The 22,978-nt window shown below is 48.7% G+C and overlaps 1 protein-coding gene across 1 annotated transcript in view; it reads right to left on the bottom strand.

Annotated features, from left to right (window-relative positions):
• LOC138666668 (zinc finger protein 271-like) overlaps positions 1 to 22,978 on the bottom strand; it is a 77,290-nt gene that overhangs the window by 29,574 nt on the left and 24,738 nt on the right. The window contains exon 8 of the mRNA XM_069754857.1: positions 9,785 to 9,844. Within this exon, the coding sequence (XP_069610958.1) occupies positions 9,785 to 9,844 (60 nt within the window). The remainder of the gene's footprint in view (positions 1 to 9,784; positions 9,845 to 22,978) is intronic.

Below are 22,978 nucleotides of genomic sequence, written 5' to 3'. Positions count from 1 at the left end.
TGACCGCGCATGCGTGGCCGTAACTCCGCCCCCTCCTCTCCAGGACATAGATTGGGCAGCGGATGCGTTGAAAAACTACAGCTGCTGCCCACGTTGTGCACAATTTTCACAACGTGCGTCGGTATCTCGGGCCGACGCATTGCGACGGCCCCGTACCGACGTAAGTGTGAAAGAAGCCTAACCCTAAATTTAGCCCCAACCCTAACCCTAAATTTAGCCCCAACCCTAGCCCTAACCCTACCCCTAACCTAACCCTACCCCTAACCCTAATTTTAGCCCCAACTGCTGTTCTCCTGCCGGCCGGCAGATGGAGACAGATGGCGGGCGCACTGGGCATGCGTCCGCCATGTTTTTCTGCCGGCGGCCAGGAGGAGCAGCAAGAGGATCCAGGGACACAGGTGAGTATTGTAGGGTCCCCGAATCCCCCTATTTCTCTGTCCTCTGATGTGCGATCACATCAGAGGACAGAGAATTACACTTTACTTTTTTTTGCGGTCGCCGGTAAACAGTTAATTACCGGCGATCGCAAAACAGTGGTCGGTAAAACCGACCCCGATCATGCTCTTTGGGGTCTCGGCTACCCCCGGCAGCCGAGACCCCAAAGATTCTCCCGGTGCCGGCCGGCGGGTGCACTGCGCATGCGCCCGCCATTTTGAAGATGGCGGCGCCCACCGGGAGACACGAGGAGCATCGGGGGAGCTAGGTGAGTATTGGGGGGCCACCTGGGACCCCTTTTCTCTGTCCTCCGATGTGCGATCACATCGGAGGACAGAGAAATTAAAAAGAGATCGCGTTTTTTGTTGTTGTTTTTTTGCGATCGCCGGTAAACGGTTAATTACCGGCGATCGCAAATGCGGGGTGGGTTAAAAAACCCCCGAATCATGTTCTCTGGGGTCTCGGCTACCCCCGGCAGCCGAGACCCCAAAGAAAATCCGACTCTGGGGGGCGCTATACACTTTTTCCACAGCGCCGTTAATTAACGGCGCTGTGGTTTAAGTACCCTTAGCGGCCGCCGTTAAAAGGCGTATCGGCGGTCGCTAAGGGGTTAAGATGTGCCAATTCTGGCAATTAGCCTCGCTCTTCCCACTTGCCCTGTAGCGGTGGCAAGTGGGGTGATAGTTGGGGGGTTGATGTCACTTTGTATTGTTAGGAGACATCAAGCCCCGAGATTAGTAATGGAGAGGCGTCAATAAGATGCCCCCATTACTAACCACATAGTCATATTGCATAAAAACACAGACACCCAGAATAAAGTCCTTTAATTGAAAGAATCACATAGACTCCATTAATAAATCTAAATTAAACCATACTTACGACCTTGCCCATTCCACTGACACCCTTGTCATCTGCAAAAGAGTAAAAAATAAAAAACAAGAATATTCCTCACCTTTCCGCAGAGATTCTGCTAATCCATTTGTCCCACGATGGGTCTAGCTCTGCTACGTCTAGATGGCAGACTGCATGTTTACATGCTGCTCAGTCTCTCTGCTGGATGACAGTCTGTATAGTCGCATCATGCAACCATGCAGCCTGCCATCTAGATGTAGTAGAGCTAGACCTGTCCTGGGACAAATGGATTAGCAGCATCCCTGTGGAAAGGTGAGGAATATTGTTGTTGTTTTTTTAAACTCTTTTGCATATGACAAGGGCATCGGAGGAATGGGCGAGGTCGTAAGCATGGTGTGTTTTCATACAATATAAACACCTCTCCATTGCTAACCTCGGGCCTTAATGTCACCTGACAATACAAAGGTGACATCAAGCCCTTCAAATATCACAGCATTTGCCACCGCTACAGGGCAAGTGGGAAGAGCAAGGCTAAGTGCCAGAATTGGCGCATCTTAGATATGCGCCTTTTCTGGAGCGGCTGAGAGCTGATGTTTTTAGCCTGGGGGGGCAGTATCCATGGCCTCTTCTTAGGCTATTAATATCAGCCCAGCCAGCAGCTGTCTGCATAGCCTTTGCTGGTTATAAATTATAGGGCGACTTTTCTCATGATCGTGGTGCTGTCAGATAGGTAATAGTTCACAGGGAAATACTGAGAGACGCTGCTCAGTGTCTGCTGGATGACAGACTGTATGGTCGCATCATGCAACCATGCAGCCTGCCATCTAGTTGCAGCAGAGCTAGATCCATCGTGGGACAAATGGATTAGCAGCATCTCTGTGGAAAGGTGAGGAATATTGTTGTTTTTTTAACTACTTTGCAGATGATGAGGGCATCGGATGAATGGGCGAGGTCATAAGTATGGTTTAATTAAGATTATTAAAGGAGTCTGTGTCATTCTTTTAATTAAAGGACTTTATTCTGGGTATCTGTGTTTTTATACAACATGATTATTGACGCCTCTCCATTACTAACCTCGGGGCTTGATGTCACCTGGCAATTCAAAGGTGATATTAACCCCCCAACTACCACCCCACTTGCCACTGCTACAGGGCAAGTGGGAAGAGCAAGGCTAATTGCCAGAATTGGTGCACCTTAGAGATGCACCTTTTCTGGGGTGGCTGAGAGCTAATGTTTTTAGCCTGGGAAGGGCTGTTATCCATGGCTCCTTCCTAGGCTATTAATATCAGCCCAGCCAGCAGCTGTCTGCATAGCCTTTGCTGGTTATAAATTATAGGGCGACCCAGCGTAATTTTTTTTAGTATCTCCCATTATATTAGGCTGGTTTCACATTTGTGTTTTTTGCCGCAGCGTTTGTACCGCATATAAACGCATGCGTCGTGTTTTTCTATATTTAACATAAAAAAAAACCTTTTGTCGCTTGCGGCTTGGCGCGGAAATGCAACATGTAGTAATTTTAGAGGCGTCTATTTGCCGCCAGGAAACGCATGCGTTCGATTGCGCACGGTTTGCGTAAAAAAAGCATTGCTGTCTATGTAAACGCATGCGTTTTTAAGCACATGCGTTTGGTTGTGTTTTTGAATGCATGCGTTTCAATAGAGAAAAACAAGTCTAGACACTGATAAGCCACCCCCCACCATCAAGGTGATAAAGGGATCCAAACCCTAACCCACCATCAAGGTGATAAAGGGATCCAAACCCTTACCCTAGCCCTAAGCCACCATCAAGGTGATAAAGGGATCCAAACCCTAACTCTAAACCTAACCCTAGCCCTAACGGGAAAATGGAAATAAATACATTTTTTTAATTTTTCCCTAACTAAGGAGTTGATGAAGGGGGTTTGATTTCTATTTATAAGGGGTTTTCTAGTGGATTTTTATGATTGGCAGCTGTCACACACTGAAAGATGCTCTTTATTCCAAAAAATATTTTTTGCGTTACCACATTTTGAGAGCGACAATTTTTCCATATTTTGGTCCACAGAGTCATGTGAGGTCTTGTTTTTTGCAGGACGAGTTGACATTTTCATTGGTAACATTTTCGGGCACGTGACATTTTTTTTTTATTGCTTTTTATTCTGATTTTTGTGAAGCAGAATGAACAAAAACCAGCCTGTGAAATTTCTCATCATGCGTACCAAAAGCGCAAGCGCAGGAAAAAATGCATGTAAACGCGTACAAACGCGGCGTTTTTTTTAACCGCATGCGTCTAAAAAACGCAGCGTTTGTACGCGTTTACATGCGTTTTTTTCACCACTTGCGGATGCGTTTTAAACGCTGCGGATTTAAACGCAAATGTGAAACCATCCTTAGCCAGTAAAGGCTAAGTATACAGTTGTGAGCTGATATTAATAGCCTGGGAAGCTCAATGGGTATTACCCCCTTCCCAGACTATAAACAACTGCCTCCAGCCATCGGCTTTCCCTCTGCTGGTTAAGAAAATTGCGCGGAAGCCCATGCCATTTTTCTCTGAAAAATAATCTTTTATCAATTAAGTACACACATGCTGTACCTTGTTCAAGCCTCTGGGATGTAATCAAGAGGATGATGGATAATCACTAGTGATGAGCGAATATACTCGTTACTCAAGATTTCTCGAGTACGCTCGGGGGTCCTCCGAGTATTTTTTAGTTTTCTTTGCCGCAGCTGAATGATTTACATCTGTTAGCCAGCATAAGTACATGTGGGGGTTGCCTGGTGTTAGGGCTAGCGGAACGCACCAAATATTGAGACAGATAGAGTATGGTGCGTTCGCAGTCCGGGGTCCACCGTGCAGAGATGGAACCTGCTGCCAAGTAACGACGGACTATATGGCGGTACTCATAAGTATACACACGTGGGTTAAACTTCACCCAACGTGAAGGAAGCGATCCTGTTGCGTCACAGGACCGCGGTACCGCACATAGAGCGCGAGCAAGTAGTCAGCGAACTCAACCCCAACTAGGATTGAAGTCCGATTAGACCCTTGCTGGCATAACACCGCAACTGGGTGTGTAAGGAAACTAGATAACGATTTTAAGGCACAAGAGTGCATGCGGTGCCGCACTGACGAACGCCACTAACCACCCAGGCTTGGGTAAGGAAAGCACAGAGGAAGTGCACGGCGCCGTACTGGCGGTCACAGCAACTGGACGCTGTAATGTGTGATTCGTGCTGTAGGCTAAGTCGGGCGCTAGATAGCAACCATACACCTTCCGCGAACAGACATTCAATAGGGTAGGGGTATCCAAGGACGACTTGCACTCACAACATACACACATTAACAATTGTACACTAGCGCATGGCCGTGCGGTCATGCGCAGTTTATATAGTTGCAGCACAGGAAGTGGCCACAGAAACTTTGCCCTTCCAAGACCTGCCAAGAGGACCAATGGAATGTGCTGCAGAGCCTGAGCACATGACCCTCGATCTCCAACGGGAGATCTTGCCCTGGGAATGCTCAGTGTGTGCAGACAAGGACTTAGTCCCAGGGAAGTCCGCTCGCTGCTGACCAGCACTGACTTTAATGGCAGAAGCTGAAGAAGCAGCAGTAACTCTCTGTACAGCGTGAGACTGAGCAAGACGCTGGGACCGATGTCCCTGCTGAGCAGACTACACTGCGGCTGGATAAGAATGGGAGACCGCAGCGGAGACGGCTCGAGATTCCCCCTGTGCAGAAGCGGGAACTCGAGACCCAACACCTGGTTGCTAGGGAATCCCCACATGTACTTATGCTGGCTAACAGATGTAAATCATTCAGCTGCGGCAAGAAAAACAAAATCTCTGAGCACTAAAAAATACTCGGAAGACCCACGAGCGTACTCGTGAAATCTCGAGTAACGAGTATATTCGCTCATCACTAATAATTACAAGCCATCAAACAAAGAAGAACTGCTTAAATTTTTGCGCCAGGAGCAGTCTGAAAGACTGGTGAAAAGCATGCCAAGAGGCATGAAAGCATGGTTATTCCACAAAATATTGATTTCTCAACTCTTCCTGAGCTAAAACATTAGTATTGTTGTTTCTAAATGATTATGAACGTGTTTTCTTTGCATTATTTGAGGTTTGAAAGCACTGTTTTGTTTTTAAAATTTTGACAATTTTTCTTTGTCAGAAAAAAAATGCAAAATTTATTGCTTGGAAATTCGGAGACATGTTGTCAGACGTTTATAGAATAAAAGAACAATTTACATTTACTCAAAAATATACCTATAAAGAGAAAAATCAGAGAAACTGAACATTTTGCAGTGGTCTCTTAATTTTTGCCAGAGCTGTATATTCATATATATACTGCTCAAAAAAATAAAGGGAACACTAAAATACCACATCCTAGATATCTATAATACTGACCTACAAAGCCATCCACAACCTGTCTCCTCCATATATCTCTGAACTAATCTCTCGATATCTTCCCTCACGTGATCTCCGGTCCTCCCAAGACCTCCTTCTCTCCTCCACACTTATTCGCTCCTCATCCAATCGCCTCCAAGACTTCTCCCGAATATCCCCCATCCTCTGGAACTCTCTGCCCCAACACGTCCGACTATCAACCACAGTCGGATCCTTCAGACGGAACCTGAAAACTCATCTCTTCAGGAAAGCCTACAGCCTGCACTGACACCGCTGCTGCCTCATCACTATCGAAGCTACCGCCTCACCAACACCGGAGCTACCGCCTCACCAACACCGGAGCTCCTGCAACCCTCAACCTACTGTCTCCTTCCCCATAATCCTGTAGAATGTAAGCCCGCAAGGGCAGGGTCCTCGCCCCTCTGTATCAGTCCGTCATTGTTAGTTTGTTTACTGTATGTGATATTTGTAACTTGTATGTAACCCCTTCTCATGTACAGCACCATGGAATCAATGGTGCTATATAAATAAATAATAATAATAATAATAATATCTCTGAATCAAATATTCCAGTTGCACATTTTTATTCATTGCATAGTGGAATGTGTTCAGAACAATAAAACATAACAATTATCAACGTAAATCAAAATGAATATCACATGGAGGTCTGGATTTGGAATTATGCTCAAAATCAAAGTGGAAAATCAAATTACATGTTGATTCAAATTCAGTGGAAATGCCTCATGACAAGGAAAAGATGCTCAGTATTGTGTGTGGCCTCCACGTGCCTGTATGACCTCCCTACTGTACAACGCCTGGGCATGCTCTTGATGAGGCGGCGGTTTCCTGAGAGCTCTCCTCCCAGACCTGGATTAAAGCATCCGCCAACTCCTGGTCAGTCTGTGGTGCAACGTGACGTTGGTGGATGGAGCGAGACATGATGTCCCAGATGTGTTCAATCGGATTCAGGTCTGGGGAACATGCAGGCCAGTCCATAGCTTCAATGCCTTCATCTTGCAGGAACTGCTGACACACTCCAGCCACATGAGGTCTGGCATTGTCCTGCATTAGGAGGAACCCAGAGACAACTGCACCAACATATGGTCTCACAAGGGGTCTGAGGAACTCATCTAGGTACCTAACAGAAGTCAGGCTACCTCTAGCGAGCACATGGAGGGTTGAGCGGCCCTCCAAAGAAATGCCACCCCACACCATTACTGACCCACTGCCAAACCGGTCATGCTAAAGGATGTTGCAGGCAGCAGATGACTCCACTGCGTCTCTGTCACATGTGCTCAGTGTGAACCAGCTTTCATCTGTGAAGAGCACAGGACGCCAGTGGCGAATTTGCCAATCCTGGTGTTCTGTGGCAAATGCCAAGCATCCGGCACGGTGTTGGGCTGTGAGTACAACCCCCATCTGTGGACGTCGGGCCCTCAGACCATCCTCATGGAGTCGGTTTCTAACTGTTTGTGCAGACACATGCACATTTGTGACCTGCTGGAGGTCATTTTGCTGGACTCTGGCAGTGCTCCTCCTGTTCCTCCTTGCCCAAAGGCTGAGATAGCCATCCTGCTGCTGGGTTGTTACCCTCCTACGGCCCTCTCCATGTCTCTTGGTGTACTGGCCTATGTCCTGGTAGCGCCTCCAGCCTCTGGACACTACGCTCACAGACACAGCAAATCCTCTTGCCACAGCTCACATTCTGGGTGAGCTGCACTACCTGAGCCACTTGTGTGGATTGTAGAATCTTTCTCATGCTACCACGAGTGTGAAAGCACAACCAACATCCAAAAGTGACCAAAACATCAGCCAGAAAGCATTGGTACTGAGATGTGGTCTGTGGTCCCCACCTGTAGAACCATTCCTTTATTGAGGGTGTCTTGATAATTGCCAATAATTTCCATCTGTTGTCTATATGTAGTCTTTATGATTTTTATGTTTTAAGTCGTGCTGCTGTGATACCATAATTTCCCACGGGATCAATAAAGTGTATCGTATCGTATTGTATCGTATTCCATTTGCACAGCAGCATGTGAAATTGATTGTCAAAGTGTTGCTTCCTAAGTGGACAGTTTGATTTCACAGAAGTTTGATTCACTTGGAGTTATATTCTGTTTTTAATGTGTTCCCTTTATTTTTTGAGCAGTGTGTACATGTGTGTGTCACTGACATATATATATATATATATATACTAGCTATTGAACCCGTTCTACGCCCGGATGGCGAGCATTTATATTGGTATATGGTCTCCATCCTGGTATGTGCTGCTCCATCCTGCGTCCCCATCCTGTCATGTGCTGCTCCATCCTGCGTCCCCATCCTGTCATGCGCTGCTCCCATCCTGCGTCCCCATCCTGTCATGCGCTGCTCCCATCCTGCGTCCCCATCCTGTGATGCGCTGCTCCCATCCTGCGTCCCCATCCTGTCATGTGCTGCTCCATCCTGCGTCCCCATCCTGTCATGTGCTGCTCCATCCTGCGTCCCCATCCTGTCATGCGCTGCTCCATCCTGCGCCTCCATTCTGTCATGTGCTGCTCCCATTTTGCGTCCCCATCCTGTCATGTGCTGCTCCATCCTGCGTCCCCATCCTGTCATGTGCTGCTCCATCCTGCGTCCCCATCCTGTCATGCGCTGCTCCATCCTGCGCCTCCATTCTGTCATGTGCTGCTCCCATCCTGCGTCCCCATCCTGTCATGTGCTGCTCCATCCTGCGTCCCCATCCTTATGTGCTGCTCCATCCTGCGTCCCCATCCTGTTATGTGCTGCTCCATCCTGCGTCCCCATCCTTATGTGCTGCTGCATCCTGCGTCCCCATCCTTATGTGCTGCTCCATCCTGCGTCCCCATCCTGTTATGTGCTGCTCCCATCCTGCGTCCCCATCCTTATGTGCTGCTCCATCCTGCGTCCCCATCCTTATGTGCTGCTGCATCCTGCGTCCCCATCTTTATGTGCTGCTGCATCCTGCGTCCCCATCCTTATGTGCTGCTCCATCCTGCGTCCCCATACTGCCTCTGACCCGCTCGGCGCCGAGTGCTGGGGGGCCTGAGCAGGCGGGGACACCGGCGCGCTGTGGGGGTCAGGTGCTGGTATCGCCGCCAGCTCAGGCTCCCCAGCACTTACTATATTCACCTGTCCTGCGTTCCATCGCTGAGCGCCGCCATCTTCCCGGTCTCCTGGCCGTGACTGTTCAGTCAGAGGGCGGCGCCGGCGCGCATTAAGAGCATCATCGCGCCCTCTGAACTGAAGGTCACAGGCCGAAGACCGGGAAGATGGCGGCGCTCAGCGATGGAACGCAGGACAGGTGAATATAGCTCATACTCACCCTCCTGGCGGTCCCTGCTTCTCTGTTGGAGATCACGGTGTGCGTTCAGTGTGAACGCACACCGCGATCTCCCGGGAGCGTCACTCTGTGAGGCCCAGACTGCGCCGGCGCTTGCGCAGTCTATAAAGGCCTCGGACAGAGTGACGCTCCCAGCGTTATATTATAGATATCTGTATATTCTATGTGTATATATCTATTCCATTCTAACCTGTCAGTGTAATTTTACTGTATGCGGCATATAAATTGCCGGCTTTTCAAATACGATCGGTGTGTACATATCGGACGGTAATCGCATGGTCCGAGTGCTGTGGGATTTTTTTCTCGCACCCAATGACTTCTATTGCGGGATGCAATCCGATTTCCGATTACAATCATAGCATGCTTTGATTTTTTTCCAGTCCGATCATGATCCAATCCGAACTGGAAAAAAAACACAGATCAACACACAATGATAGAATAACATCGGTCAGAATGTAATCTGATTTTTTATTGGATTGCATTTGTCCGATTTCATCGCGAGTGAGAATGAGCCCTTACAGATAATGATAGAACATTAATATCCCCTGATAGTGACAACATGGAGCGGGTGAGGGCCGTAATGGAGACTGTACAGTAACAGAGCAGCGAGCGCCGTCAGGAGGGAAGTGACCCAATGTAATCCAATACAGAGAGACCCTGATATAGCGACACAGACGGGAACACGTTCTGTCTCCTGGAATGGGACCGCAGCGCTGAGGGGGTTAATGTCCCCTGCGCCCAGTAATGGGGAATCTCCAGCACCTACCTCCACCTGCAGAGCCGCACACCACATATATGGATGTTCTGTGCGCACAGGACCTGTGATGAGGTCACAGGGGGGAGGAGTCAGGGGTCACATGATCAGGGGCCTCAGTGTCTGCAGGACTCTGCTGTGCTGGTTGTCATGGTGCTGGATGAGGGGAAGTTTCTGTGTGGGGTCTGGAATGGTTACCTCCCAACCGTCCCTCATTGTGCGGGACTGCCCCGGATTTGATGCTTGCCCCGTCTGTCCTGCACGGGACGCAGAGCTTCCCGCAGACAGAACAGTTGAAGCTCCTGTCACACGCCCCCTTTTGTTAGGTCACGCCCCTTCCTCGTCGGTGTGTTCCTGAGTCTTCAGTGTACCTCACAGTTCAGAGAGAGGGGACACCTGAGGGGACATAACACAGCCGGACACAGCCTGGGTGCCGGCGGCAATGTAAGCAGCAGACCATGAGTGGACTGGAGGCTGCTAATGGGACAGATGCAGATCAGTGAGTAGCGGATGTCACAGAGATGACTCCTCCGTCCAGTGCATTGTGGAGGAGGAGCTGCAGCCTCCTGGGACAACACTAATCAATGTGGCTGCTTTTTTTCCCCAGGCATAAAAGTGCTAAGCCTAAGCCCCTATGACAGTCACTGTATCATCATGTGCTAATTACAAGCTGCAGCTCCGCTCGGTGCACACACGCGGCTGAGGCTCCGCTCAGTACACTTCGTACACAGACACACACGCGGCTCCGCTCGGTACACTTCGTACACAGACACACACACGCGGCTCTGCTCAGTGCACCTCGTACACACACGCGGCTCCGCTCGGTTCACCTCGTGTATACACACACACGCGGCTCCGCTTGGTACACCTCACACACGCACGCGGCTCCGCTTGGTACACCTCGTACACACGCGGCTCCGCTCGGTGCACCTCGTACTGTGAAAGGTGTACGGAGCAGAGTCGTGTGTAAGAGGTGTACGGAGCCGTGTGTACGAGGTGTACAGAGCACAGCCGCGTGTGTACGAGGTGTACGGAGCACAGCCGCGTGTGTACGAGGTGTACGGAGCACAGCCGCGTGTGTACGAGGTGTACGGAGCGGAGCAGCATGTGAAAGATGTATGGAGCGGAGTCGTGTGTAAGAGGTGTGCGGATCAGAGCAGAGTGTGAAAGGTGTATGGAGCGGAGCCACGTGTGTACGAGGTGTACGGAGCGGAGCCATGTGTGTACGAGGTGTACAGAGCAGAGCCACGTGTGTACGAGGTGTGCGGAGCAGAGCCATGCATGTACAAGGTATATGGAGCGGAGCAGCGTGTGCGATGTGTATAGAGCGGAGCCGTGTGTATGAGATGTATGGAGAGGAGCCGTATGTGTACGCAGCGGAGCCGTGTGTGTGGAAGGTATACAGAGCGGAGCAGCATGTGCAATGTGTATGGAGCGGAGCGGTGTGTGTATGAGGTGTACGGAGTAGTGCCATGTGTATGAGATGTATGGAGCGGAGCCGTGTGTGTATGAGGTGTATGGAGCGGAGCCGTGTATGAGGTGTATGGAGCGGAGCTGAATGTTTACGAGGTGTATGGAGCGGAGCTGAATGTTTACGAGGTGTATGGAGCAGAGCTGAATGTGTATGAGGTGTACGGAGCGGAGCTGAATGTGTACGAGGTGTACGGAGCGGAGCCGTGTGTGTATGAGATGTATGGAGAGGAGCCGTATGTGTACGCAGCGGAGCCGTGTGTGTGGAAGGTATACGGAGCGGAGCAGCATGTGCAATGTGTATGGAGCGGAGCAGTGTGTGTATGAGGTGTACGGAGTAGTGCCATGTGTATGAGATGTATAGAGCGGAGCCGTGTGTGTATGAGGTGTATGGAGCGGAGCTGAATGTTTACGAGGTGTATGGAGCAGAGCTGAATGTGTACGAGGTGTACGGAGCGGAGCTGAATGTGTACGAGGTGTACGGAGCGGAGCCGTGTGTGGATGAGATGTATGGAGTGGAGCCGTGTGTACGGAGCGGAGCCGTGTGTGCAAAGTGTAGGAGTAGCTATGCGTGGCCATTATACGATACGAAGTATCATGTGCGGCCAATATACAGTATGGAGCATCATGTGCGGCCATTATACAGTATGGAGCATCATGTGTGGCCATTATACAGTATGGAGCATCATGTGCGGTCATTATACAGTATGGAGCATCCTGTGCGGTCATTATACAGTATGGAGCATCATGTGCGGCTATTATACAGTATGGAGCATCATGTGCGGCCATTATACAGTATGGAGCATCATGAGCGGTCATTATACAGTATGGAGCATCATGTGCGGCCAATATACAGTATTGAGCATCATGTGTGGCCATTATACAGTATGGAGCATCATGTGTGGTCATTATACAGTATGGAGCGTCATGTGTGGTCATTATACAGTATTGAGCATCATGTGTGGCCATTATACAGTATGGAGCATCATGTGTGGCCATTATACAGTATGGAGCATCATGTGGGGTCGTTATACAGTATGGAGCACTGTGTGGGCATTATACAGTATGGATCACTATGTGTGGCCATTGTAGAGTATGGAGCATCATGTGTGGCCATTATACAGTATTGAGCATCATGTGTGGCCATTATACAGTATGGAGCATCATGTGTGGCCATTATACAGTATGGAGCATCATGTGTGGCCATTATACAGTATGGAGCATCATGTGCGGTCAATATACAGTATGGAGCATCATGTGCGGCCATTATACAGTATTGAGCATCATGTGGGGCCATTATACAGTATTGAGCATCATTTGCGGCCATTATACAGTATGGAGCATCATGTGGGGTCGTTATACAGTATGGAGCACTGTGTGGGCATTATACAGTATGGAGCACTATGTGTGGCCATTGTAGAGTATGGAGCATCATGTGTGGCCATTATACAGTATGGAGCATCATGTGTGGCCATTATACAGTATGGAGCATCATGTGTGGCCATTATACAGTATGGAGCACTGTGTGGCCATTATACAGTATGGAGCATCATGTGCGGCCATTATACAGTATTGAGCATCATGTGGGGCCATTATACAGTATTGAGCATCATGTGCGGCCATTATACAGTATGGAGCATCATGTGGGGTCGTTATACAGTATGGAGCACTGTGTGGGCATTATACAGTATGGAGCACTATGTGTGGCCATTGTAGAGTATGGAGCATCATGTGTGGCCATTATACAGTATTGAGCATCATGTGTGGCCATTATACAGTATGGAGCATCATGTGCGGCCATTATACAGTATGGAGCACTGTGTGGCCATTATACAGTATGGAGCATCATGTGCGGCCATTATACAGTATTGAGCATCATGTGGGGCCATTATACAGTATTGAGCATCATGTGCGGCCATTATACAGTATGGAGCATCATGTGGGGTCGTTATACAGTATGGAGCACTGTGTGGGCATTATACAGTATGGAGCACTATGTGTGGCCATTGTAGAGTATGGAGCATCATGTGTGGCCATTATACAGTATTGAGCATCATGTGTGGCCATTATACAGTATGGAGCATCATGTGTGGCCATTATACAGTATGGAGCAGTGTGACCATATTTTTTTGTTTATAATTATTCTTTATGAACAGTGTGATCAGCAGTGCTAAATGGTTGTGGTTGGGACGTGGATATGGGTGTGACTAGTGAATGGGTGTGGTCAGAGGCGTGGCCTAAAATTTGCCGCGTTGCGCGCCGCAAACTTTGTCCCTCTTTCCCAACTTCAAAAGTTGGGAGGTATAGTTCACAGTGTGGATGTATCATGTAGCAGAGCCATGCGTGTACAAGATGTACGGAGCGGAGCCTTGTGTGTATGAGGTGTATGGAGCAGAGCCGCGTGTGTACGAGGTGTATGGAGCGGAACCGTGTGTGTACGAGGTGTACAGAGCGGAGCCGTGTGTGTACGAGGTGTACGGAGCAGAGCCGTGTGTGTACGAGGTGTACGGAGCAGAGCCGTGTGTGTACGAGGTGTACGGAGCAGAGCCGTGTGTGTACGAGGTGTACGGAGCAGAGCCGTGTGTGTACGAGGTGTACGGAGCAGAACAGTGTGAATACGAGGTGTACGGAGCAGAGCCGTGTGTGTACGGAGCAGAGCAGTGTGAGTACGAGGTGTACGGATTAGAGCCGTGTGTGTACGGAGCAGAGCAGTGTGTGTACGAGGTGTACGGAGCAGAGCAGTGTGAGTACAAGGTGTACTGAGCAGAGCCATGTATGTATGATGTTTACAGTGGCATGTAAAAGTTTGGGCACCCCTGGTCAAAATTACTGTTATTGTGAACAGTTAAGCAAGTTGAAGATGAAATGATGATCTCTAAAAGGCCTAAAGTTAAAGATGACGCATTTCCTTTGCATTTTAGGCAAAAAAAATATATTTTTTCAACTTTTACATTTTAAAAATTACAAAAAGGAAAATGGGCTGATGCAAAAGTTTTGGAACCCATATGGGTAGTACTTAGTAGCACTCCTTTTTGCAAGTATCACAGCTTGTAGACACTTTTTGTTGCCAGACACGAGTATTTATATTATTGTTTGAGGGATTTTCATCTACGCTTCCTTGGAAAATTCTTCCAGTTCTGTGAGATTCCTGGGTCGTCTTGCATGCACTGCTATTTTGAGGTCTAGCCACAGATTTTCAATGATGTTCAGATCAGGGGACTGTGAGGGCCACTGTAAAAACTTCAGCTCACGCCTTTTGAGGTAGTCTATTGTGGATTTTGACGTGTGTTTAGGATCATTATCCATTTGTAGAAGCCATCCTCTTTTCAATTTCATTTTTTAAAATGGTGTTATGTTTTCATCAAGAATTTCAGATGTTCACAGTGCCATTGGCTGCAACACAACCCCAAAACATGATTAATCCACCCCCACGCTTAAAGGGGTTGTCTGGTCCAAAATTGTAAAGTCTGCAGTCACTTGCAGTCTGACTTCAGACTTATGAATCTCCCTCCCCAGTGTACGCATTGTGCGCTGCAGATATTCGCCAGTTCCTGACCTGGGACCAGAGAATATGTACCTTAGGCATTATACCATTATACATACTCCCAGCCAGTGGGTGCGACCTCACTCCCATACACTTTTAGGGTTTTATACACTATGCTCTCCATCCTGCCTCCATGTCTCCATTCTGCCCCCGTGTCTCCATTCTGCCCATGTCTCCATCCTGCCCCCTGTGTCTCCATTCTGCCCCCTGTGTCTCCATTCTGCCCCAGGCAGGATGGAGACACATGGTCCATGTGTCTCCATCCTGCCGTCGAAACATGTTGTGGCTTTCCGCTTTCAATAAAAACAAAATCTTTCTCCTTACCTGGCTGCGTTCCTGCAGCGATGTTCCCTTCAGGCATTTCAAGCACGGACTCACCAGCGAATGACAATGACATCATATGCCGGCGATGTGCGCGCTGACATCAGCTGCCAGCCTCCAATTGGCTGGTGGTTTTTAGCTATTGTGGGCCTGCATGGCAATAGAGTTTAACTGAACCTGCGTCTCAAACTCAGGTTCAGTTTCTGCACCAGTTAGGGCAGTAATGCCCTGATGGCGGCCCTGTGTATAACACATACATGCCCTCTGGTCCCTCTTCATAGACCGGCGAATACCCGCAGCACACAGTGTTCAGAAACAGGTTCAGATTCTGACACGGCAGGCTCAGGGAAAGATACAGACTTAGGGTATGTGCACATGTTGTGGATTCTCTGCAGATCTGCAGCGTTTTTTGCAGTGCAGAAATGCTGCAGATCCGCAATTGATTTACAGTACAATGTAAATCAATGGGAAAAAAATGCTGTGCACACTTTGCGGAAAATCCGCTGAGGAAACGCTGCGGTTTAAAAGAACTAGCATGTCACTTTTTTTTTGTGAATCTGCAGCGTTTTTGTACCCATTCCATTATAGAAAACCGCAGGGGTAAAAAACGCAGCAAATCCGCAAGAAAACTGCAGCAAAAATGCACAAAAACGCTGCGGAACCGCACAACAACCGCAACAAATCCGCAGGTGCGTTTTCTGCCAGGAGAGGCAGAATCCGCACCAGAAATTCCTAAGGCTAATTCGCAACGTGTGCACATAGCCTCAGATATAAACAGGTAAAGAGTCAGTTCTTAATTCAGACCCAGGAAAGCAGGATAAGACACAGGGTTAGAGTTCAGGCCTAGACAAATTGACCAGGAGAAACAGGTGCAGGAAAAGAGTGGACCTGACAATGGACTTAGCAGCTTACAGACAAGGTAGACACTTAAGTCCTTGAGGTTGAACAGTCACCTCCCAATAGGGGAAGATGCCTTAAATATCAGATGTTAGCCAAGAATTGGATGGGGGCATCCTAGGCACGGGCTCGCTTTCCCTGTAAGACATAAAGTGCACGTGTGCGCAAACTATTCAAGATGACTGCAACATGCCATGATGGTGCCTGCCATCAGGAGGAGGCAAGTAGAGACACTGGCATTACTATCTGCAGTAACACAGAGTGATTGCAGAATTATCGATTTGGACCGAACAACCCATTTAATGTTTGGCAAGAAGTTCTTTTCCTGAAATTCTGTGCTTTTTTTCTCCACATGTACCTTAGATCATTGTGGCCAAAGTGTTCTATTTTAACCTCATCTGTCCACAGGACTTGTTTCAAAAAATGTCATCATATTTGTTAGATGTTCTTTTTCATACTTCTGACACAGAATTTTATGGTGAGGATACAGGAGAGGTTTTCTTCTGATGAGTCTTCCATGAAGATGAAATTTGTGCAGTGTCTCTGAACAGTAGAACAATGTATCACAACTCCACAGTCTGCGAAATCTTTCTGGTCTTTTGCAGTCAAGCAGGGGTTCTGATTTGCCTCCCTAGCAATCCTGCAAACAACTGTCACTGATATTTTGCTTGGTCTTCCAGACCTTATCTTGACTAAAGTTGAGCAAATTTGTTTGGGTTCCCTCTTATTCGACAAGCTATCGCAGAGGGAACCCGACTACCTGGAACGTGCCTGCTGATCAGCTGATTGGTGCCGCATCTGCATGTGTCACATGCACGGTGAGCCTGTTTGTTGGGCTCTCCATGCATGTGCTGTGACTGTGACACAGCTGCAACAGATGCAGCTGTGGCGCCGATCAACTGATCAGTCGGCGAAGTCCAGGAAGCCGGGTTCCCTCTGTAGCTTATTGGGCAAGCGCTATAGTTGGCCGAATAAGAGGGAACCCGAACAAATTCACTCAACTCTAATCTTGACCTCCACTTTTCCAGTTATCTGCCATTTCTTAATTACATTTCTAACTGAGGAAGGTGCAACTTGAAAACGCTTTGCTATCTTCTTACAGCCTTCTGCTTTGTAGGCCTCCACCATTTTTATTTTCAGAGTGCTAGGCAGGTGCTTAGGAAAACCCATGGCTGCTGTTTTTTAGCACAAGGTTAGAGGAGGCTGGGTTTTTATGAAGCTGGGAAATTTTCATCAATTGGCCTTGGTCAAAGTTATCTGAGCACATAAATATCCAAGAGTGCCCACACTTTTGCACCTGTCCATTCTCCTTTTTGTAAGTTTTAAAAAGTAAAAAAATTACAATATGTATATTTTTTGCCTAAAATACAAAGGAAATGTGTCATTTTTTTTTTTAATTCTGTTTATTGAGTTTTTCAACATATAACAAAACAGTCATACAGTAATAGTAATTTCAACAATAACTCCCTTCCTTGGAACACACCCTTATCCCTCCCCCATAACTTCCGTGTGCACATCTTTAACAACAAAATTATGGAATTGGTGAACGACCACTTATCCGTTGTAACAAATACCATTGCGTATTTTCAAATTGGGTACGTAGTTTCTCCCTGGTTTCTAAAGGAAGCGAGGGGATAAAAAGAGACCATGTATTCAAAAATGTACTCGATAACCTCTCCTTGTTAGGCCGGCTTCACACTTGCGAGTTTTACGGACGTAAGAGCGCAGAAACTACGTCCGTAAAACTCGCAAAAAATACGGCACAATTATTCTCTATGCCCCTGCTCCTATCTGCCGTATTTTACTGATCAGTATTATACGGCTTTCTACGGCCGTACAAAATCGCAGCATGCTGCGTTTGTCACCGTACTGCGCAAGAAATACGCCAATGAAAGTCTATGGAAGCGTGAAAAATACGGATTTCACACGGACAAGCAGTGTGACTTGCGAGAAATACGCAGCGCTGTTAGAGAGAAAAGCCGGTAATTCAGTGCGGTGTACAGTAAAATCACACTGACAGCTTACAGTCCAATAGGTAGAATAAATGTGTACACATAGAATAGGTATATATATATATGTCAGTGATACACATATATGTATATATATTAATATTTATTCCAGCGCTATACAGCTTGAAAGCCGGTAATTCAATTACCGGCTTTTTCTTTCTCCTTCCTAAAACCCGACATGATTTGAGACATGGTTTACATACAGTAAACCATGTCTTCTCTCCATTTTTTTTTGCAGATTCCACACTACTAATGTCAGTAGTGTGTATCTGCAAAATTTGGCCGTTCTAGCTCTTAAAATAAAGGGTTAAATGGCGGAAAAAATTGGCGTGGGCTCCCGCGCAATTTTCTCCGCCAGAGTAGTAAAGCCAGTGACTGAGGGCAGATATTAATAGCCTGGAGAGGGTCCATGGTTATTGGCCCCCCCCTGGCTAAAAATATCTGCCCCCAGCCACCCCAGAAAAGGCACATCTGGAAGATGCGCCTATTCTGGCACTTGGCCACTCTCTTCCCATTCCCGTGTAGCGGTGGGATATGGGGTAATGAAGGGTTAATGCCACCTTGCTATTGTAAGGTGACATTAAGCCTAATTAATAATGGAGAGGCGTCAATTATGACACCTATCCATTATTAATCCAATTGAATGAAAGGGTTAAATAAAACACAAACACATTATTTAAAATTATTTTAATGAAATAAAAACAATGGTTGTTGGAGTATTTTATTCTACGCCCAATCCAATCACTGAAGACCCTCGTTCTGTGAAAGAAAAAACATAATAAACCAACAATATACTTACCCTCCGCAGATCTGTAACGTCCAACGATGTAAATCCTTCTGAAGGGGTTAAAACATTTTGCAGCAAGGAGCTTTGCTAATGCAGGCTGCTCCTCGCTGCAAAACCCCGGGGAATGAGTCTAAATATAGATCAATGAGCTATATTTAGCTTCATTTGCGGTGAGGCGCCCTCTGCTGGCTGTTTATAGATCGTGGGAACTTGCCTAGAAAGCCTGGGAGCTTTCTAGGAAATTTCCCACGATCTATGAACATCCAGCAGAGGGCGCCTCACCGCAAATGACAATGACTGAATACTACAATTCTGATCAGTAATTAAAAAAAAGCACCATACTATCACCATAAGTGCCATTATACACAGGAGATCTGTACTTAATATGCAGTGTCTGTGTACAGATAATACAGTGATCAATGATGAAATTATACACAGGAGCTCTGTATACAGTATACAGTGTATAGTGTCAGTGTATAGGTAACACACTGACTCACCAGTGACGTCTCTAGGTGAAGTCCTTCATCTTTCATCCAGCACAGACCGCCATCATTTAATCCAGCCAGGACTTCTCTCTGCAGGAAATAACACAGTTATCTCGAGCTCCGCTTGTAGAATACATTACTTAATTTTTCCCACCTTCTACATTACACCACATGAAGAAAAAGAGGCGACATAGTGTCACTCTACACAGTAACAGGACCGCCCCCCCATTTAAAACCGTGTCCTCAAAAAATAAAATAAATACATCACTGCAGTAATAATATCCCTAAATTAGCCCCTATGGTAATAATATCCCCCAGCCTGGCCACCGTGTGTCTCATTCCTGGCGTCAGCCACATGTTCTCCCATCCTGTCCTCATGAGTATCCATTCTGCCCCATATGATCTCCCCATCCTGCCCCATATGATCGCCCCATGTGATCTCTCCATCCTGCCCCATCTTTCTGCATCATATCCATCCTGCCCCATGATCCTGCACGATCTGTCTCCAATCATGCCCCATGTCTCCATTCTGCCCCCTATGTCTCCAACCATGCCCCCATGTCTGAAATCCAGCCACTTGTCTCCAATCATGCCCCCTGTGTCTCCATTCTGCCCCATCTGTCTCCAATCCTCCCCCATCTGTCTCCAGTCATGCCCCCATGTCTTTCATCCTGCCCCGTGTCTCCAATCATGCCCTGTATCTCCATTCTGCCCCGTGTCTCGCATTCTGCCCCAATTTCCAGCATTCTGCCCGAATGTCCAGCATTCTGCCCCCGGGTCTCACAGTCTGCCCCTGTGTCCAGCATTCTGCCCCTGTCACTGTGTCCAGCATTCTACCCCTGTCACTGTGTCCAGCATTCTGCCCCTGTCACTGTGTCCAGCATTCTGCCCCTGTCACTGTGTCCAGCATTCTGCCCCTGTCACTGTGTCCAGCATTCTGCCCCTGTCACTGTGTCCAGCATTCTGCCCCTGTCACTGTGTCCAGCATTCTGCCCCTGTCACTGTGTCCAGCATTCTGCCCCTGTCACTGTGTCCAGCATTCTGCCCCTGTCACTGTGTCCAGCATTCTGCCCCTGTCACTGTGTCCAGCATTCTGCCCCTGTCACTGTGTCCAGCATTCTGCCCCTGTCACTGTGTCCAGCATTCTGCCCCTGTCACTGTGTCCAGCATTCTGCCCCTGTCACTGTGTCCAGCATTCTGCCCCTGTCACTGTGTCCAGCATTCTGCCCCTGTCACTGTGTCCAGCATTCTGCCCCTGTCACTGTGTCCAGCATTCTGCCCCTGTCACTGTGTCCAGCATTCTGCCCCTGTCACTGTGTCCAGCATTCTGCCCCTGTCACTGTGTCCAGCATTTCTGCCCCACTGTGTCCAGCATTTCTGCCCCACTGTGTCCAGCATTTCTGCCCCACTGTGTCCAGCATTTCTGCCCCACTGTGTCCAGCATTTCTGCCCCACTGTGTCCAGCATTTCTGCCCCACTGTGTCCAGCATTTCTGCCCCACTGTGTCCAGCATTTCTGCCCCACTGTGTCCAGCATTTCTGCCCCACTGTGTCCAGCATTTCTGCCCCACTGTGTCCAGCATTTCTGCCCCACTGTGTCCAGCATTTCTGCCCCACTGTGTCCAGCATTTCTGCCCCACTGTGTCCAGCATTTCTGCCCCACTGTCTCCAGCATTTCTGCCCCACTGTCTCCAGCATTTCTGCCCCACTGTCTCCAGCATTTCTGCCCCACTGTGTCCAGCATTTCTGCCCCACTGAGTCCAGCATTTCTGCCCCACTGTGTCCAGCATTCTGCCCCACTGAGTCCAGCATTTCTGCCCCACTGTGTCCAGCATTTCTGCCCCACTGAGTCCAGCATTTCTGCCCCACTGAGTCCAGCATTTCTGCCCCACTGTGTCCAGCATTTCTGCCCCACTGTGTCCAGCATTTCTGCCCCACTGTGTCCAGCATTTCTGCCCCACTGTGTCCAGCATTTCTGCCCCACTGAGTCCAGCATTTCTGCCCCACTGAGTCCAGCATTTCTGCCCCACTGAGTCCAGCATTTCTGCCCCACTGAGTCCAGCATTTCTGCCCCACTGAGTCCAGCATTTCTGCCCCACTGAGTCCAGCATTTCTGCCCCACTGTGTCCAGCATTTCTGCCCCACTGTGTCCAGCATTTCTGCCCCACTGTGTGTCCAGCATTTCTGCCCCACTGTGTCCAGCATTTCTGCCCCACTGTGTCCAGCATTTCTGCCCCACTGTGTCCAGCATTTCTGCCCCACTGTGTCCAGCATTTCTGCCGAACTGAGTCCAGCATTTCTGCCCCACTGAGTCCAGCATTTCTGCCCCACTGAGTCCAGCATTTCTGCCCCACTGAGTCCAGCATTTCTGCCCCACTGAGTCCAGCATTTCTGCCCCACTGAGTCCAGCATTTCTGCCCCACTGAGTCCAGCATTTCTGCCCCACTGAGTCCAGCATTTCTGCCCCACTGAGTCCAGCATTTCTGCCCCACTGAGTCCAGCATTTCTGCCCCACTGAGTCCAGCATTTCTGCCCCACTGAGTCCAGCATTTCTGCCCCACTGAGTCCAGCATTTCTGCCCCACTGAGTCCAGCATTTCTGCCCCACTGAGTCCAGCATTTCTGCCCCACTGAGTCCAGCATTTCTGCCCCACTGAGTCCAGCATTTCTGCCCCACTGAGTCCAGCATTTCTGCCCCACTGAGTCCAGCATTTCTGCCCCACTGAGTCCAGCATTTCTGCCCCACTGAGTCCAGCATTTCTGCCCCACTGAGTCCAGCATTTCTGCCCCACTGAGTCCAGCATTTCTGCCCCACTGAGTCCAGCATTTCTGCCCCACTGAGTCCAGCATTTCTGCCCCACTGAGTCCAGCATTTCTGCCCCACTGAGTCCAGCATTTCTGCCCCACTGAGTCCAGCATTTCTGCCCCACTGAGTCCAGCATTTCTGCCCCACTGTGTGTCCAGCATTTCTGCCCCACTGAGTCCAGCATTTCTGCCCCACTGAGTCCAGCATTTCTGCCCCACTGAGTCCAGCATTTCTGCCCCACTGAGTCCAGCATTTCTGCCCCACTGAGTCCAGCATCTCTGCCCCACTGAGTCCAGCATTTCTGCCCCACTGTGTCCAGCATTTCTGCCCCAATGAGTCCAGCATTTCTGCCCCACTGTGTCCAGCATTCTGCCCCACTGAGTCCAGCATTTCTGCCCCACTGTGTCCAGCATTTCTGCCCCACTGTGTCCAGCATTTCTGCCCCACTGTGTCCAGCATTTCTGCCCCACTGTGTCCAGCATTTCTGCCCCACTGTGTCCAGCATTTCTGCCCCACTGTGTCCAGCATTTCTGCCCCACTGTGTCCAGCATTTCTGCCCCACTGTGTCCAGCATTTCTGCCCCACTGTGTCCAGCATTTCTGCCCCACTGTGTCCAGCATTTCTGCCCCACTGTGTCCAGCATTTCTGCCCCACTGTGTCCAGCATTTCTGCCCCACTGTGTCCAGCATTTCTGCCCCACTGTGTCCAGCATTTCTGCCCCACTGTGTCCAGCATTTCTGCCCCACTGTGTCCAGCATTTCTGCCCCACTGTGTCCAGCATTTCTGCCCCACTGTGTCCAGCATTTCTGCCCCACTGTGTCCAGCATTTCTGCCCCACTGTGTCCAGCATTTCTGCCCCACTGTGTCCAGCATTTCTGCCCCACTGTGT

This window comes from Ranitomeya imitator, chromosome 2 (assembly GCF_032444005.1).
Source record: "Ranitomeya imitator isolate aRanImi1 chromosome 2, aRanImi1.pri, whole genome shotgun sequence".
NCBI classification, from domain to species: domain Eukaryota; kingdom Metazoa; phylum Chordata; class Amphibia; order Anura; family Dendrobatidae; genus Ranitomeya; species Ranitomeya imitator.
Note: the sequence above shows the minus strand (reverse complement) of the source record. Positions and strands in the feature narration are given on the sequence as shown.